This window comes from Aythya ferina, assembly GCF_964211825.1.
Source record: "Aythya ferina genome assembly, chromosome: 6".
Lineage (NCBI taxonomy): Eukaryota > Metazoa > Chordata > Aves > Anseriformes > Anatidae > Aythya > Aythya ferina.
In genome coordinates, this window is record NC_140303.1 from 14748517 (window position 1) to 14768078 (window position 19562).

General features: G+C 46.4%; 2 protein-coding genes across 12 annotated transcripts in view; one reads left to right on the forward strand and one right to left on the reverse strand.

Moving 5' to 3' along the window:
* CCNYL1 (cyclin Y like 1) overlaps positions 1–16533 on the reverse strand; it is a 47321-nt gene extending 30788 nt beyond the window's left edge. The window contains exons 1-4 of one of the 10 annotated variants that reach the window (XM_084523075.1): positions 16426–16533; positions 14443–14573; positions 13440–13494; positions 12539–12676 (exon numbers count right to left, since the gene is read on the reverse strand). In XM_084523075.1, coding sequence (XP_084379201.1) covers positions 12539–12551 — 13 coding nt within the window. In that variant the 5' untranslated portion in view covers positions 12552–12676; positions 13440–13494; positions 14443–14573; positions 16426–16533. Of the gene's footprint in view, positions 1–8066; positions 8444–12538; positions 13495–14442; positions 14574–14657; positions 14774–15200; positions 15337–16425 lie in introns of those variants that run through there. The other 9 variants (XM_084523073.1, XM_084523079.1, XM_084523078.1 and 6 more) reach the window with 9 other exon arrangements.
* METTL21A (methyltransferase 21A, HSPA lysine) lies at positions 8062–16833 on the forward strand. 2 transcript variants are annotated; one of them, XM_084523085.1, is made up of 3 exons: positions 8062–8193; positions 15244–15355; positions 16354–16833. In XM_084523085.1, exons 2-3 carry the CDS (start codon positions 15271–15273, stop codon positions 16749–16751), a joined length of 483 nt encoding a protein of 160 aa, XP_084379211.1. In that variant the 5' UTR covers positions 8062–8193; positions 15244–15270; the 3' UTR covers positions 16752–16833. The 2 variants fall into 2 exon arrangements, with proteins under 2 accessions (XP_084379211.1, XP_084379210.1); XM_084523084.1 differs by lacking the exon at positions 8062–8193 and adding an exon at positions 14838–15111.
* The last annotated feature ends 2729 nt before the right edge of the window (positions 16834–19562 follow it).

Below are 19562 nucleotides of genomic sequence, written 5' to 3' on the forward strand. Positions count from 1 at the left end.
TATTTCTACGGATCGTTACTTTTGCATTTCTTAAACTGCAGGAGGATCCACACTGCTTTGGCCAGCCCCTGCAGCCAACCCCAGCACGATCCTATCGCACGCTGGTCACAGCCCCTGTCAGGGAAACGTGGTAAGAGATCTATTCCACTGCACACAGTACCTACTGCTTCTGGACGCAAAGAAATCAGGCTTCAGGCTGTGTACCTGCAAGTGTTACAATCACGTGCACACATTTTAACTAGGCAGAGCAGGATGCCAGGAGCACCCAAAATTCCACAGTGAAGGCAGGACCAGTGAGAAGGAAGGAAACTAAATGTCTATAGAAGTGTATATTGGAAGTAGAAGGAAAACAATAGTTCACAAGTAAAATCTTAAAAGTAGCTAACATTTTGTTAGAAAGGTGTTTCTGGACAGCATCCAATGTAGAACCATTAACAAAGCCAAGGAAGAACTGCTTCCACACTGCCCGCTTTTCACTGCCCATATAGACTTTTACGTGGATCACGATTCACTACCATGATAAGATAATGAAAAAAATAGGAGCTGTGGAGTTTCTGCTCTAAGTCAAAATAAAATTTTGTAGTGGGTTTATGTGGCAAGGTTTTGGTAGCAGGGGGACTTGGGGTAGTTTCTGTGAGAAGGATCTAGAAGCTGCCCCATGTTTGGTATGGGCCCCACTGTTGACCTGAGCCAAGCCAATAAGCGATGTTGTTTTGCGCCTCTGTGAGAGCATATTTAAGACAGGGAAAAAAACGCTGCGCCACACAGCAGCTGGGAGAGTGAGAGGAGTGAGGAACGGCCCTGCAGGCACCAAGGTCAGTGCAGAAGGAGGGGGAGAGGTGCTCCAGGCACCAGAGCAGAAGTCCCCTGCGGCCTGTGGTGAGGACCATGGTGAAGCAGGATGTCCCCCTGCAGCCCATGGAGTACTGCGGTAGAGCAGGGTTCCACGCTGCAGCCCGTGGAGGAGACCACGGCGGAGCAGGTGGCCCTGCACCGACGGAGGCTGCCGCCTGTGGAAGACCCCTGCTGGAGCAGATTCTGGGCCGGACCTGTAGCCCGTGGAGAGGAGACCATGCAGGAGCAGGTGACCCGGCAGGAGCTGCTGCCCGTAAGGGAGCCAGGTTGGAGCAGTTTTCTCCTGAGGGATGGACCCCGTGGTACGGACCCATATCTGGAGCAGTTCTGGAAGAGCTGCTGCCTGTGGGAAGCCCACGCCGGATCAGTTCATCAGGGACTGCATCCCGTGGGTGGGACCCCACAGCACAGGGGACGAGAGTGACCGAGAAGGAGCGGCAGAGAAGAAGTGCTGTAGACTGACCATAACCCCCATTCCCCTGCACTGCTCGGGGGGAGGAGGTGGAAGAGGGTGGATGGGGGGCGGGGGGGAAAGGTGCTTTTGGTTTCTTTCCTTTGTTTCTCACTTCTCTAGCTTGTTAGTAATAAGCAATAAATCTTACTATCTCCTTATGCCGTGTCTGTTTTGCCCGTTACAATAATTACTGCGTGATTTTCTCATCCTTATCTCAACCTTTGAGCCCTTTTCACATATTTTCTCCCCATTCCTCTTTGAGGAGGGGGAGTGAGAGAGCAGCTGTGGTGGAGCTCGGCTGCCCACTCGAGTGGAACCACGACAACATTACAATAAATTTTTCTACACTTTACACATTGAAGCGAGATCAACCTAACTTTCACTCCTAAATCCATGCCAATAAGTTCAAGGGAAGGTTTATCCGCACCAATATTTTGCATGCACGCTGCCTTCCTTCTCACAAGTCATGGTTCAGAAAGGAAAACAGATGAGTATCACAAATCCCTGTATCATGTAGTGTCTACAGGTAACACAACTATGGCGCACTGTCCTGTGTGTTAGGTGTCACATGCCAGTCCATCAGGTGGCACGTTACATTTTTCTCTCCTCTTCCAATTGCTGACATGGATGCATTAATTCAAGCTTCACATGAAGTCTGGATTTTTATTAAAGTTAAAAGGGTTTCAACACATCTTTTGTGCCATTTGAGGCACAAGCTCAAACACAGTCGCTCTTTACAGTGGCTTTGTGAGTTCTCAGCTTACCTTCATTTTGTTCAATAAAAGAACAGTAACTATCTGTATACAAAACACGTCCAATGGTTTTAGAGGAAAGCTGGTTTTGGCTTTGAAAGAAACCAGCATTCAACAGTTTATTATCCAAGTCTGACTGACATGATTGATGACAAGCCAGTGTTACTTTTCACACTGTAAAACAACAAAAAAATCAAAACCCAACTATGTTTGATTACTGCAGTGACTGAATATCCTTTCCGAGTTCCACAGGCAAAACTGTGCTATACACGCACAGTTCATCAAGCGCTGCAGAATGCTATCAGGTTGATAGCAGTATATTTGTATCAGCTGTGGAAGTAAAAACCCTGACACCTGTATCACCTACAAGTGGGATTTTCAGTTTTATTCATCTGGCTTCACTACCCATTTGAAAAAAACAGCAGAGCTATTTAAGCACAGTTGCATCTTCTTTCATCCCTTCAAGTGGAAACAATTCAAAGTTTTCTTCTGAAAACATGATTTTCATAGCAAGTGGAATAAGAGTGCACATTTGAACTCTATCTGTAACAAAGACAAAACAGTAAGATTTAGAAGTCTCAAGATTAGTTTGTTTCAAGGATCTGCAGATCCAAGGTCTCGGTTCTTAATATTTGGTAGTGCTTCCCTCCTACCACACTCAGTAACTTCCTCTTTCTTCCTATATGTGGAAGACTGTTGGAAGCCTTGATGTAACGTGTGATATGAATTTGGGAGGAGTAGTTTTTTGCTTTTTGTTGGCTCATGCAAGAGTTAGTTCCCCTGTTAGTCATCGTCTCAGTACAAGCTCAGCACACTGAGCACATCGGAGAGAAAAGATACCTCTAGCTACAATACTTCTGGTGTTCTACAGCATCTACCCCAACAGGTAGAAGAAAAAAGAGCAAGTATCATAAAGAAAGCCAGAAAAGGAGAGGATCCGAGAGATAAGTTACATGGTAAACATAGTAATTTGGAAAAAAAAAAAAAAGGTTAACATGAAAATGAATTTAGTTTCCTTAACTCCCTAAGTTTCATTGAAACCCTCAGATTAGCTGTATATTTCAGTATTTGTCATTTTATGGAAATCTGAGTTATAATAGCTGCTACACTGTAAGTCTGAAGAAAGACACCAAAACAAACAAATCTGCTTCCCTCCAGGTATGCTTCCTGTATACACATTCCCTATCAGTGGTTCTTAAAAACCTAAGGCTTACATAAACTTGCTAGTTACAGACATCCACAAGATTTGGTGGAGAGAAACAGAGGATTCCTTAGCCATCAGCAGTATCTACACATAAGAACAGAAATACAGACATTGTAGTATGGCAATATTTTCTTCTATTCCCAAACGTATAGGGCAATTTCAGCACTGCTTCTGAAGGACTTGCCAATCCCATCATTCCCACTCTGTGCACTTTTCAGGTCACTTCATAAGGCATTAGGCATCTTAAGCCAACAAGGTGGAAGGTGTTTCAGGCTTGTAAGAGTCAATCCTTTCTCATTTGTCAAGACCCCACACTATTTGTAACTGCCGCAAATACCTAGTTACATGTAATTCCTAGTCAGCGGTAGGAAAGGGATATTGATGCTCCTTGGGAAAGGAGAGAGAGTTATGTAAAAATCTCAGTAAATATGGGGAAAAGGGGAGCAGGAATAACAAGGACAAATGTATCTACTGGCTTCCATCCCCAGTTTCATATGTATCTAAGCACACAACTGAACAGAGCCACAAAAGACAACACAAGATGGTTAAGTCTCTGATGCCAGCAGTTTTCAGCACAGAAAAAAGCTGATTCCTTGCATCAGTGTTCATCTTAAAAAAAAATAAAATAAAATAAAATAACATTTAAAGCAGGATTTTTAAAAAAACATCCATATGCTTTAAGCAAGCTGACATTATATAAGAGATGAACAAACTTACACCTTCTGCAAGGAGATTTAGACAAGTTATTGGTGAAATCTGATCACAGATAGTCAAATATATTGATTATCTCTTCATCTCCAGCACTGGTATGTAGACAACTTGAAGCTTGCCCCTTTCACTGCAGCACAGTTTCTGGACAGCCAGAGGTTGTTTAAAAAAAAAAAAAAAAAGGAAAAGCAAGTTCATGGGTAGCTTGTAAGAGTTATGCTATGCACTAGTCTAAGCCTGTTCAGGTAAATCTCACTTTATTCTCTATTAACTCTCCTCTCTCATGTCCCCTTATATTTGTTTTCCCATCTAGCCTCCATGCAATTATCTTGTCCCACTCAGCACCCGTCCTGATCCTGTTTGCTTTTCCCTCTCATTCCTGATCCTCTTTTCCCTTCATTCTCCAGCCCCCAGCTCTTCAGGGGAAGGTACCGCATGATTGTGTCCCATCAGATCAGTAGGTCAGCAATCCTCCACTTGGTTCATGGAATCAGGCATGCCCCTGATCAAACTGCTGCACTCAGCAAACAGCAGTGCTGAAAGGAGATATTTTCAAGTACAAATGAGAAAAGCCTGCCAAGTGAGGCCTTGTTCTAGTTTTATCAAAGAATTAAGGAATTTATGAAAAACTAGATCTATGTTTAAACACAGGGATCTGGCAAGAAAATGTCAATTGCATGAAGTTCTCCACAAAATAACCAGAAAAAAAAAAAAAACAGAGGAAAAAAAATAATAACTCCCTAAAATAAAGGTTATCAGACACTTGTTTGGAAAAAAAACAGTAGTCAGCACAACACAACTGAAACACAACATTAAGATCAAAGAGCTGCTGATTGTAAAACTAAGCAGGAAAGCCTTCTTGGTCAATTCCAACTGCTTTGGACTGCTGCTTCACACAGAAGCAATGAACACTTAATGCTCGGCTGAACAACCAACTAACAGCTTTAGATTTTGCTTTTAGCTTTTGATATCAAACATCAACACGAGGCATGAACCTATTTAGAAGAAACTATCAGTTTTCCAAATTGTGTTTGTTCCATTTACTTAACGCAGCTTGGCTTAGAATATCAAACCACAAATGCAGGCTTATTTCTCATTCAGAAAAAAAATCTGCACGGAATAGGTTATAGCTCAGGATCTTGATAACAATAAAATACAAAGTCATCCTTTAAATTCTCTTAGCAGCGGAACTGACAGTCTATTCCCATTTGAATCAACTTTTGTTGAAGCATTACATTTTCAGTTTCACAGTATGTTTTATCTCCCTCCCACTTACCCTTCCTTTTTTGTCTTATATAAATACCACCTCATAACCTTCCTTGTTTAATTCTGCTTTGATATAGACAATCTAAGCAGTTCTGACTGGAAAGCTTCTGGAGCCGGTTGACCACCATAAACCATACTCCATTCCCTGAGGAGTACTTTGGATAAGCATTCTATTTCCAATTTTCGACAGCAGTTACTTCTATATTTTTAGCAATGAGATGTAACATAAGTATTTTAGATTTATATTCTGTATTTACCTACTGTATTTCACACAGTATATTTGTCCTTTTCTTCCCCAAAATAAAATTAACGTCCATAATGTAATGCTTACGAAATACAGTGCCTGTTAAGCAGTAAGCTGGAGAAGCATCAGAATAATCCCCATTTAAGAGTGTAGACCTGTGAGGACCACATTCCACTTGCTCAAAAAACAAACAAACAAAAAAAAACAACAAAACAATACCAAAAAATCCCAAACTCAGCTGGTAAATTATGCATTCCTGATAACCAACATATTCAATTCTAGCAAAACAAGTGGAAAAGGATTCAGAGATTCAGGAACAACAAACTTTAAAGGCAGACATTTAAGGAATTAAGTCTCCATGACATTTGGATGCAAGTTTTCTGATATATTTAGCTGTGTTCTTAGGAACTCGTAGAACTGTGCATCACAAAACAGAAATAGTCAAGATTATATTGATTTCTTTTCCCCTGTAGCTTTTTATTTTTCTCCAAAGGATACAACAAAAGGCCAGTTAATTGGTTATGAGGCTTCTTTTACTACAAAACTGTCTTATCTTAGCTAACCATCGTATTATACACTAAAAAAAAATATAGAAGTAATATTATCCCTCAAATTGAAGTGCTGGACTACCTACCACTACACCAACAAAGTCATGTTCTGTAGTAGCCAGCAGCACAGAAACGTGTAGGCTGCCTGCACAGTTTGGTATGCTGACAGCTTTTATATCCTAGAGTTAAGAGGGATAAGCATAGGTACCTGGTATGTGTAAGTGCTGCGTTTACAGATTTAACATTTTCATAGGAGGTCTTAAACAGACAGCAGTATCGCTGACAAATTCATTACAACGTCTGTTTTGTAACACTTAATTTCAGACTCTTCACAAATAATGTTTTACATTATGAAGTTGATTACTTATTCCTATTTGGTTAGCACTTCAGCATGTTCAAAACATGGACACAAGATACTTTACATCTAACATTCAACAAACAGAATTGTATTTTTGTAAATGTATCAAACTCTGATACTTTTTGCAACCCTAAACAGTCACATCAGTCAGAAAACAGTAGACAAACAGCACTCATTACTTGCAGCAAGATCTACCTCTGAGGCCATGCAGTCAGGAACCTCACAGCATAGTAAAAGTGATCTTTAAAACCGTCTAACATGCAAACTATCAGTACTAACCTTAGGATTACCGCCATCCTCAAAATCAAGGTTCCCACAGCCACAAAACTAAAGTTTGTGACAAACAACCACCACCTTATTCCTGGCCTACACACTTTTACTCATGTCTGCAAATTATAACAAATAAATAAATAAATAAATTAGTACTTCCCTACTTTGAGGCCAATTCTGACATCTGAATGAGATCAAAATTAAACCTAATTATTTAGCACTGCTGACATGATCACATACTAAGGAGTCAATCAAATACAACACTTATTCCTGAGCAGGCTTATTTAGCTTAGGCATTTTTGCTTGGCTTATTAGAACATTTAGAGTTTAGTTCCTTCCCACTTAATGAGCATGGGAGAGTTCAGACATTTCTGCAATATCTTCTCGCAAGAATAAAGTTTTATTTCTCCTAAATGGCAAATAAAATTTTTTCTGCTGTATCGCACAGCTGTCTCAAAGGAGACCCAGGGAGCTGACTGCTCCATCTCATTTCTGTAACAGCTGCACCATACAGGGCTGTGCAGAACCACACAAGTTTAATAACTCCATTTCTGAAGGTTTCCTCGCCGTCACGCAGCCAGTTTCTCTACCACCACCAAAATTTGTTCACAAGCTTGATATGAGCACGGAGGACCAGTAACAATTGTTATTGTACGCATCCTACACTAAAGATGTCAGGCTATTTATTTTTCCAGCTGAATATATTTCATGTAGGCGTGGTTATAATTACAAAGAGGAATAGCAAAGCACTTAATTAGAGAAAGTTTTGAATACAATCAGCTCTTCCACTATGCCATATGCCTGCAGAACCACGTGAGCTGACAGGCAGACAGGAGCACCCCTAACCTGTTGTCTCAGTAACTCTGCACAGCACAAACCCGCGAGCACGTCTCAAGAGGAGTTACGCCGGGAGCGAGCCTTTGCGACACCCGCACCCCAGGTCCGATCGGAGGGGATGCGCGCAGCAACACGTCCACGGGCAGACCGGGGGCACGGCGAGCGGCACGGCGAGCAACCTGGGAGCCAGGCAGCCCCGGCCGAGCATCGCACGGCGCAGGGCTGGGCTCCGAGCCCCCGGTGATGTCAGGCACCCGGCGCCGTGCCCTCGCTCCCCACACACCCTCTTCCTTCCTCCCGCCCGGCACAGCCTGGGAACGCCGCGAGCACGGCGCTGGAGGCCGGCCTCCCCCCGCGGCCGGGGGCGCCTCAACGGCGGCCGGGCCGGGCCCGGGGCGGGCAGCGAGGGAGGGCCCCGAGCGCCGAGCCCCGGGCGGAGGCGTTGCGGCGGGGCAGAGCCCGGTGACAGCGCGGGGGGCCGGGGGGGGCCCGGCCGGGACAAAGCGGCCGCCACCCCCCTCCTCCCTCCCTCCCTCCCCGCCCCGGGCACCGGCCCGCGCCGCCGCTCACCATCCGGGAACTCCCGGTCGCTGATGTGCTGCAGGTGGGGGCCGCCGCCGCCGGGATCCGAGTCCCCCGAGTCGGCCTCCGCCGCCGCCGAGCCGACACCGCCGCCCGCCGCCGCCGCCGCCGCCTGGTAGGCGTCCGCCCAGCGCTCGGGCCCCGCCGCCGCCGCTCCCCCCCCACCGCCGCCGCCGCCGCCGCCGCCGCCGCCGCCGCGGGCCCGGCCGAGCTTGGGGCTGGCGTCCGGCGACACGCAGCAGGTGACGGTGTTGCCCATGGGGCTCCGAGCTCCCCCGCCGGGCCCCGGCTGCGCGGCTGCCGGGATGGGGCGGGGGGAGCCGAGGCGCCGGGGAGGGGAGGAGCGGCGGCAGGAGGAGGGGCCGCAGCTAGGGGCGGGGCGGGGCGGGGCGGGGCGGGGCTCAGCGCCTCAGCGCCGCTCGCGCGCGGCCGTTGAGGGCGGGCGGGGCCGCGCGCGAGCCCCCCACCAACGGCCGTCGCGCGCGCGGCCGCCCGCCCCCGGCACGGGGAGGGGCCGCGCCTCGCTCCCGCCCAGCGGCCCGCCGCGTGACGCCGGCCCGCCAATGGGCGCGGGAGTCGTCACCGGGACTCCTATCCCCCGCCCCCTCGCCAAGCCCCGCCCCCTCGCTAAGCCCCGCCCCGCCCCGCCCCGGGAGCACACGTGCCTCGGGCGCATGATGGCGGCGGGGCTGCGCCCGGCGGGGGGTGCTCAGCGCTGCCCCCCGCCCGCTCCCGTCTGCACGAGGGCTCCTGAGGAGCTCCCGCATCCGCAGGCTCGCTGTCGCCCAGGCAGCCCGGAGAGGCTCCTGAAGAGACCGCAAGGAAGCTGCAGGGTTCTGCTTCAGCTGCACGCTCAGCATCGGTCCCAAGCGGAGGCCAGCTCGCTGCTAATGGCTGTGCCTCACAGGGCCCATGAGTTCAAATCCTCTCAGTTGTGCGCTGATCTTCACCTCGGGGTAGTGCTGCGTGTGCTTTTCCGAGGCTGGGTGTCTCCTCGTCTGTGGGGAGATGACACCAGCGCCGAGACGTGTTTTCATCCATTTATCCCTTCTTAGAAAGTGTCTCGGCTGCAGAGGAGGAGAGCGCTCTGATCTGGCTCTCAAGCAGTCTGTGGATAACTTGGAGGAGGGCCACGGCATTGTCTTTTCCTGGAAACATAGCTGCAGGAAGAATGAATCACCAGGTTGAACCTGTATAACCAACTGAAAACAAAAGCTCAGGCTTCTGTGCCTCACTGCTGCAAATAATGGGGGGAAAAATAGGCATCCTGTTTTGAAATCCACTACCAGCTGACGGGACAAAAATATTGCAGGCGTGATTGTCTTCTGAAGCTGACACGTAACATAAGACCATGGCCATTTAAGGGAAAAAAAATGAAGCAAAACAGTAGTTAGGGAAATAGATCCAATGCTTCCTTGAGGACTTGAATAAAAAGTAACCGGCGAGGTTGTTCAGAATACACAGGGTGGGTTTTTAGTAGCCCTAAATTTTCAGTTTTGAAATCACCTCCTGGAGTATTCTTGGCTAGGATGTATTCACCACTACCCAGCGAGCCGGGGCTGGGAGGCTGTGCTTCGTAGCACAAAGACAGACTGCAGCAGCGGTGTCATTGATTAAAGTCGTACTTTTGTCTCCGCAGCAATCCAAGATGTCATTACAGGCAGTGCAGGGGTTTCTTTCTTAGCGTGCAAACATCTGGATCACTGCAGTGATGCCAATCGAACAAACATACGGCAGTGAATGTTGTTTGACCTTAGCTTCTCCTTTCTGATCCTACCTTTATTTTGTCTTAAGAAAAAATAAAACCGGCTTTGCAGTTATCAAAGGCTAAGGAGAACAAATTGCAGCCGGTAGAGTTAATGGAGACTTCAATGCCTGAGAAGAGAATTTGAGATGTGCTGAAGTCAAGAAAGAGCAAAGCCTGCAAAGCTGTCCTTTGTGTGCTGCCGGGCAGAGAGCTGATCGAACAACTATTCTGATGAGCCAAGCGTTAGAAGTAGCTGTTACTGCAGGTCATGTGTACAGTTTTCCTACGAGGAAAAGGAAAACGCTTTCCAGTATTTTAACACAAACATTAACATGGATGTGTGACTTCATTCAGAAAAGGCAAATTGCATGAGTAAGCCCTGCAGTAGGTTTGTTTACGGTAAACTTCTGAAGGTTTAATTCCAACCTGGGCCGCCAAAGCCTGGAAAGAGGCCCGCGGGAACCCTTCCTGCAAGGTCTAAGGTACATGAAATTGCTCAGACTTGACTTTTGCTTTCTTCTCCATTGTCTGAAGGATTTTGTTTCTAAAAAGTGGAGAAAAGCTCCTAATATCATCATGAATTAAAAGAAACAAACAAACAAACAAAAACCATTTTTCTTAAAACTTGGTTTCTGCTTGGTTTAAAAAGAGTAACCTTCGCATTGTGGCAAATGCTCCTGCATCCATATGAATGTTCTAGCGGCTGTCTGCTTACGTATAGACAAATACTGGTTTTAAAGTGGTTTTAATTAGTTGTTGTTAACTAGTTTTAAATACAGTACACTGCTTGCACTGTAATTTCCCCTCCAATTACGTAACACTGCACCTATAGAACTCATCAGAAATTTGGGCACCTAAAATGAAGCCTTTAGATCCGTCTTCAGACTCCACAAAAGGGTATTTTTTGCAGCATTTTCCCTGCCCCAGCATCCCACATGCCAGCCCCACGTCAGCCCGGTGTGTGGCCATCAGCCAGCTGCAGCAAGCACAGAAGCTGCAGGAGGAGGAGGGCACCGGAGGGCCCAGCACTGCCCAAAAGCCACCTGTGTGTGCACTGATGGCCACTCACACGTCGCTCATGCTCCAGTGGGTGAGGCGTGCTCCTGTCACACGGCCCAGCATGTGGCATCCTGTGGCCTGGAAGTCTGGCTAGTAGAGACCTGCAAGAGGCTGCAGATCAGTGAGCATCCACAAGCACGTTTGTAAGAGGTGGAGGTTTCCAGCAAATGAAGTGCAGTTGTTGCTTATGGAAAGGAAGATCTGGCTCATTTTGCTTTTTGTTGCTTAATTAAAATTTCAGAATAATGTCAGCTTTCAGAACTGCAAGGCATTTGAGAGATCAGTCACATAATTCCACTAAAAGCTAAGTGATTCTTCTGTAGCAAGAGAGTTAATAAACGTGGTGATTATGTCTGACAGTATATCAGGATGTGAGGTTTAAGGCGTGAATGCAATACTACTGATGGGAACTATTCCTTCTTCAGAGGCCCCAGAAACATCCTGTATTTCAGCTCATTCACTTATGAAATTATACATCTTTGTGTTTTCTCTCATTACTTCCATTGTTTAATGTAACTGTGTGAGTAAAGAAAATGATACAGTGGATGATACCTTATATTATTTTGATATTTATAATTTTTCAGTGATCTTGCTGGACCAGCAAGTTATAATGTCTACAGATAACCTGTCAGTTTCTGCAGAAATTTAAGTTTTCAGTTTTAATTCACCCTGTTGGTTTCAAAGATGATCCAAGTCAGTTCAAGATGAGGCTGTCTTAAATCTGCAACTGCAAGCTGTGAAGAGCCAAATTAATCTCTGGTTTACTCCCTTTTCATTTAACAGAAAGCAGTTCACCACCCCATCTATCTCAGTGGTGTAGAGAATCTGGAAGCTCCTGGTGAAGATTTAAGTGTAAAAGTTTTTAACCATTTCGCTGCTAGTCCTTTGAATGGCCACTTACAGTGACAGTTAGGGAGAAAGACCACTTTCTTTTCCGAGTTTTCCTCCATGCCTTGTGTTTGCTAGTTTTTGTTGGCTTGATGAAAGTTCTTCACAAAATAGATATTTGTCAAAACTTTTCTTCAAAGACAGCTTTTGTTTTTCAGTGGAATGACAACCAGACGTAGATGATATTTATTTAGAAAGGAAGGATTAAACATGTATGACCAGAAGTTTCTACACAAATAGTTGCTGCTAGCCTTTTGTACAACAGAACCATTTGGGATAAGGCGTTGCTGTCAAAGGGTTATCAACAACACAAGTTTCCAGATACAGAGTTTAAAAAAAAAATAGATTGCTTCTATTTATACCTGCCTTTGCCTTGGTAACCAGAGACTGTGAGATGGATGCAGTATCTTCCCCACATTGGGGATGGTACTGTGGTACATGCAGTGTCTGCAGAGCCATCACAAGAACTGTTGCATTCATTTCTAAGGCAGGATTTTAAACATTGAGCAGTAAGGAGAAAATTTCAGTAAGGAAGGTATATTACTATAGCTCCAAAATAATTTGCACTCATTTCCAACTCATCAACTTGATTCTTTGATCTTCTGAGTATTACAAGGACCGCTACTCTGAAACACTTTTTAAAATTACCCGAAGAAGCTTATTGGTATAGTGCAATTTACTTACAGTTGGACACATTATGCCTTTGTTCTATTAAGCAGTTGAATGAGATAAGAACAGACTTGAATCAGTGTTTCTTTTAACTCACCCTTGCTTTCCATAAAATGAGCTGTTTCCTACTTTGAAAGTTTATCTGCTGCTTAGGTGTCTCTCTTGCTTTCTGCAGTCTTAAAAGGATGAACCAAGGTACATTCTTGAAACTTTATCATTGTGCTAAGCTCTCACCCTGCTGGGAGAAAAAGCATTTCAGTTCTGGACAATTGTTTTAGGCCTAAAATTCTCTGTTGTTTCATTTTCCTTATCATTTTACTGTCAGTAAGGGTGGAAAAAAACCACATCTCTTTCTTGCCACTATAGTAGTTGGATATTGTAACTTAAAAAATAGATTTGGACAGGGAGAAAGTTAAATTTAAGTTTAATTTAACTAAAAGCTTTCTGAGCTTTTAGTGCACTTGATTGCCTTTTAATAGCTTCACTATCCAGTACTAATCTGGAAAGTAATTCCTGACCTTCTGTCTAAGGCTCATGGAAGTCAGTGCCAAAGAAACATTAGCAGGGAAGAAGGGAAAATACTTCTGGGAACCAAAGCAGGATCGCTAGAGAACCTGCTGATCTCCAAAGATATTCAGGGATATTTGCCTTACAAAAACACATTCCTGAGAAAAAAAACACTCACTACCTTATTGTCTTTGAGAACAAACGCGTACATTTTCATGTACAGCCTCCTTTCGCTCTAGTTACTATCTAGCCAGATTCTACATCTTCCAAAATACAGCTGGGGAAGAAAACTGCTGGGGGTGGGGTGGGGGGAAGGAGGGAATTAGGAGCACTGGAGCCCTGCTGCACTCATCCACATCTCCTAGACTGGAGATCCCAAGGCTGGCATGTGATTTAGGAGGTGGAGGCAAAAGATGTGTGCCATGTGGGAGTTTCCCTCCATTTGGCTGATGGTGTAGTTTAAGCACAGTGTAAGTGAATCAAAAACTCACCCAAGCAGAGCTCTTATTTCAAGTGCAATCATTCTCCTAGCTTTTCCCACATTGCCTATATAAATAATTAAAAAAAAAATAATTGAGATAATAGCACAAGCAGCTTCAAACTCTGAAAAGCAGAAGCAGTGGCAAGGGACCAGCACTTTAGGACATAAAACCACAGTAAGCTGAATCATCTCACCTGCTCTGGCATGCTTATGAGAAGAAGTCTGTATTGCCATAAGACAAGTACAAACTGGTTTGGGGCAAATGAAATACTGGTTTTCATTCCCCTACAGTAGCAGAACCCTAAAAACAAGCTCTGATTCCTGCTACCCCTGTGCAGCCTGTAATGCTCTTCCACAAAGGTTCATGAATCTTGAGCCATTCAGTCGAAATCAACAGCTTTCACACGTAACCACATTTGCTTTCGTCTGCCAGCCAGATTCACTGCTTCCTGTGGGAAAGTGTGGGTTTTTTTTTTTTGAGCTGGTTATGCTCCTCAAGTTTGAGGGCTGGCCTAACTCTTCTTTCTGGTGGTGACTTCTGGTTGTGTGCCGAGCCACACAGCCAGAGATGGGCACAGGGAAGCCATGCTACTCCATGGCCCCACTCCCCCAGGCATTTTTCTTGTGGCCCTCTGCACACAAGGTCTGGCTCCTTGCACGGGCTGAAGAACAGGTCTGGAGCTTCTTTGCCTGTGGGTGGAATACCTGCAGCAGTGCTTCTAGCGAGCTGGAGTGCAAGCGCTGCCAGGACGATTCCCCAGCCCTCCCATGGCCTTTAGCAGGCTTTGGAGCAAGTTCAAGTAACTGGTTATGAAGACAGACAAAGGAGAGGAGCACTGTGTTGTTTTGCCAAACAAGATTAAACGGAGCCAAAGGTGAAGAGAAACCCATGCACAAACAAGGCAGCAGGAGCGTTAGCGCCACACTCCCACTCAAGAGCAACTCTGGCTTTGCTGCCGTGGTCAGTATTCTGGCCAGATGCACAAAGAGAGATGTGTTTCTGCCATGGTTACCTGGTTATTGAGGGGCTGCTTCCAGGCTGGTAATGAGTACTTGCAGGGACCACGTTCACAGAGCTGGCAGTGAGCGATGAGGCTGGCAGGCTGGACAAATCTGTTTCCTTTACGGCCGTTACCTCAGAGCCCTGAAACAGAAGACATGAGCTGAAGCCACAGAGAGGCAACAGTGGCAGCAGACAGCGCCTCACAGAGCGCTTGGCACCTCTTACCTTTCGGTATGGCACCCAGGTGTCAAAAAGAGAAGCCCACCGACAAACTGGTACCAGTTAGATACTCACTGGGTGCCGTGTTCCCCCCTCCCCCGCTCCTTTCTTTCGTGTTTTCCACTTCCGCCCTCATTTTTTTTTTTCCTTTTTCCTTTCCCCCCCGCCCGTTGTGCAGCTCCTACCCCCACCCCGAGCCCGCCGCCGGGCCGCGCCCCGCCTCAGGCGCCCGGGGAGGGAGCGGCGGCGGCGGCGAGAGGCCGGGCCGGGAGCGGGGCCCTTCCCCCGGTTCCCCCGGTGCCTGCGGGAGGCCCCCGGGATGGCGCTGGTGCCCTACGCGGAGGGCTGGGGCCTGCAGGGCCTGCGCAGCCCCTGGGCCACGTTCCGCTTCGCGGGGCGCACCCTGCGCCTGCGGCAGGACTGGCAGCGGCTCGGCGTGGCGGCCGTGGTGTGGGACGCGGTAGGTGCTGCTGGGGCACAGCCCGTGTGCCCGGCCCTTCCCGCGACCTCCTCCCTCGGCGTAAATCAGCAGCGCGGTGATAACCTGACTGAGGCGAGCCCCGTGCTGAACTGGCCTTGTCTCCCCGCTTAGGCTGTCGTCCTGTGCGCGTACCTGGAGATGGGGAGCGTCGATCTCAGAGATCGGGCGGTGATCGAGCTGGGAGCTGGGACGGGGCTGCTGGGAATAGTGGCCACGCTGTTGGGTAAGGGTTGGTTTGTTTGCCTGAAGCGATTTACAGCTGCACTAAAACTGCCACTTTTACAGCTACATGCCTGGTACAGAAGTTAATACCAAAGCCACCGATGTGAACTGGGATGTATCCTGCCCGAGTCATCTCCCTTTCTTGTCAGCCTTCGGAGCCTGCTGCGTTATTTATTGTGGCGGTGGTGCCACGGCAGTGTACTTTATGGTGGGACCCTGCTAAGGCTGCCGCCTGTTACCATGGTAGGCAGCTCGGCAGCACGGAGTTCTGCAGCTCTCTTCCCCCGGGGAGCAGGAGCTGTACTTGCTGTCTTCCCCTTGTCCTAAAACGCAGCACGGATGAAGCTCCAGACAGAAATCACTCTGTGCTTGTGTGAGCCTTGGTGGCCTGCCTTGCAAACAGGGAAACCAAGGTCTGGAGAAATGATTTACCTGGGATCCATGGCTGAGGCAGGGACAGGGTGTGATGTTAAATTTGTGCTAACTGTCCCAGACTAGCTTTGTAATTCAAAGCTCTAGTGACTGTGGAAGGTGCCAATTGAAATAATAGAAGCAGTGGCATGACCACATTTTGTCAAACTGCTAAATCTCACATCCATAAATTTAATCTGACCTGTGAAATAGGCTCTCTAGCTGCCTCTCTTCAACAGCACAAGTAAGGAATCAGAGCAGGTTAATTGTAGCAATCCCTTTAACTTTGTTGTCACCTATGGAAAGGCAGAAAGTAACTACTTTCCCACTGAGAAAAAACTCCAGGACACTTTGTTTAATCTGACAATCTTTGTGTGAAAAATACTCTATATTCTTAAGTGACTGATGAAGAATAGGATGTGTGGAGACAGCGGGCTTTCTGCTTGTTTTGCTCTTTTGTTTTTAGTCAAACAGCTTAGGGGAATTAATAGTGTTTAACAGGAACTAAGGAGGCTGCTTGACTTAGAGCACTGTATTCCAAATGCTGTTTACAGACATTAACCTGAGACAAACTCTTGTACCACCTAGGTGCTCGTGTTACCATCACAGACAGGGAAGCAGCACTGGAGTTCCTGGAGTCAAACGTACAGGCTAACCTACCTTCTGAACTCCATCCAAGAGCTGTGGTGAAGGAACTGACTTGGGGAAAAGACCTGGATAATTTCCCTCCAGGAGCATTTGACTTCATCTTCGGTGCAGACATCATTTATCTGGAAGAAACATTTGGGGAACTGCTTCAGACATTAGAGCATCTATGCTCAGAGCAAACTGTGATTCTTCTTTCCTGTCGTATCCGCTATGAACGGGATAACAACTTCTTGAAGATGCTGAAAGGCCATTTCTCTGTATACGAGGTCTACTATGATTCCAATAAGGACATTCATATCTACAAAGCACAGAGACACAGTCACAAGGATGACTTTTGACTCTATACTTTGTTAATAAGCCACTGATCCTGTTCAACCCTCTCCTAGTTTCTATTAAATACAATTGTTCCTAAGCATATAATTGCAGAGGTTGTTATTTCACCATCTTCTTCCACTTGGTCTGACACAGCAAGGATTGTACTTACCTTCTGCTTGTTTAAGTTAAAGTTCTGCTTCATTCCTCAATAACAAACATATAAGGTCTTCCACTGACTTTTTATCAAATGTAATTTCTGAAGCTGATTTAAGCTTCAGAAATTTTCATGCATGAAAAATGTCATAAAAAGACCTGTTGTTTAAAATCAAACAACACTTAACTTCCGTGGGAAACTTAGATTGGGGATTAGGATAGATAAAGTGGGATTTTTCCTCCTTATAATTTCAGCTTTAGAAAAGTAAAGTAATATGGAAGAAATATAAACTAAGACTGCAGCTCCAAATGCTTTAACTCTTCAAACCTTCTGCACCTTTAAAGTTGCAGTAAAAGAAGCCATTCAAAGGGCAAAACCAACAAAGGCAGATGCTATAAAGTTTGTCTGTTGCTGCCACTGCTGAACTGAAGAGGCACAGGGAAACAAGGGGTGGGTCAGCAGGGGGGGGAAAGAGCAGCATTGCAGAGTAAGCCAACTTGGAAATTAGCGGTGATTATATCTGACTTGCGATTGTGGAGGCTATGCCTGCAGTACTGAAGCAGTCCTGGTTCCTGGGTTGGCCCTAACAGTCTAACTTTCCCTCACACGGATCAAGGCTCCTCTGAGCAGACAGAAACACATGCATGCCAGCAGGGCAAATAAAACAAGGAGACTCAAACTGCTTTTTAAATACCAGTCCTTGACTCTCAGAGTACCACTTCTTACATTCTACCTCAATTTGTTTGGGTCACTGTCTCTGAGGGCAGTTATTTAGGAGAGGAGACTGCTGCTATAAAATCTTTAGAGTTGGGGGGAATGTATTCTTCTACTACTGGGGAGCTTGAGGCAGCATCTAGATTTTGGCATGCCTCTGGTGCACAGTGATAGTTAGATGCTGTTTTAAGTAACCTGCTTTTTTATCTTTAGCTTTTGGAAATACCTGTGTGTTTATCCCATAAAACCTACATGATAAATAGGGCAGCTGGGAATCTGAATCACACCACTAGCAGATTTCCATCTCTTTCTAATGGTAGAAGCAGGAAACTAGTGAAAGCAGTGGCCTAGATTTTTTTTTTTTCCTTTAAACTTAACCCAGGTCAGGTTCATGCATGTCTTTGGCACTGACAACAGCAAAAGCCAGCAGCTGCTTTGGGCCATGGATGTAACAAGCTCTATATCTCCTCTGCTTCTATCAAACTTCCCAACTGGAAAAGATGCAGAGGGTCTGTGGTCCAGAAATGAAAGGTAGACTGCAATCTGGAAATGACACATTTGTCATTACAGCTCCGATCAATGAGGCCCAAAGGTCTTGTGTTTCATCACTGGAGAGTCTGTCAGCTGTTTTCAGCTGAAGTTCTCTGCTTGGCTCTGAACTCAGCCTGAGGGTGGATGTTTTGTAAAACACTTGCTTACATTGGTCTGTTTAGAAGCCACATGGTGTCACTAAAACAGTACTTACACAGCTTGCTGGGAATCTGCAGTCTGAAACCAGTGCTTAAGTCCTTTGAGGGAAGGAGGACATCAGCTTTAATTAAAAACAGAACATAGAATGAGTTTTAATGTGCCAGACATAGCATTTTCTGTCCTATCAACTGGGTGAGCAATGCTTGGGAAAAAAAATTACAAGCCCTCCCCACTCTGTTTCTGTACAGTTTCTGGAATGTGACTAAGTTCTCACCACTCCTCTTCCTTTTCCTCCCCACCAGTGCTTCCTTCTCTCTTAGCTTGTCTGTGGTCACTGCATATTTTAGCTTCCCCTGGGGCTGGAGCTGGCAGAAAGCAGAGGGCTGTTTTCTTGTGCCTGGGTGTGCATGTGACTTGGCCCATGGGGAAGGTCTGCTACCTAGCCATGCTCAGCTCTTGCAAGAAGCTGCAGCTTGCACTGTTGCCTTAGTAGGAACCTGTGTAAAATGCTTAAACAGCATAGAAGAAAGCCTAGTGTAACAACCTACGTGCTGTTAAGAAGGGGGTTTTGCTCCAGGCATTGCTTTGACAGTAGAAGGTTTGCATTTTTAAAACAAATCAGTTTAACTGTATCACTTTCTAAGGTTTAGCAGCTCACAGCATGTTTTCCTAGAGCTGCTGTTACAACCCATAGCCTTCTGAGAGCAGGAATGTGGCAGAAGAGATGAGGCCTGACTTTTGCAGTGCTGCTGTTGCACAGGAGCTTTTGCAAAGCTAAGGGAGTATGTTCGAAGGCACTGCTAAAGAAATGCTGCTGCTCATAAGTAAATACCCATGGAGCACAGCATAAGACAGATGCTGGCAGCTCAGGCGAGTGCCTTGCCCTGAGCTGCAGAGCAGAAATTTTGGTGGCCCCATGCCGCTCAGTGAGCTCCGAGTACAAAGCGGCACCCCCTGAAAGGGACACCTTGTCTTCTGACCACCACTGGGGTGCAGGCACTCCTTTAGATTCAGATGAGACCCAAATCTAGGCAGGCTAAGCAGGGCCTGCCTCCTCTCCCTCCCCTAGCAGTCCCTTCGTGCCTGCAGACACTCATTTTGCTTTAAGTGAGGCCAGCAAGCTATGGCAGGGCAGAACAGGGCAATGTCTTCTAAGATGCCCCATGTCTTCTAAGATGCCCCCCACCTCTTCATAACAGAAGAGAGTAAAGCACATGAGTTCATGCAGCAATACAAGGGCAGGGGTCCCCCTTGCCAGTGTTAACTAGCAATCTGA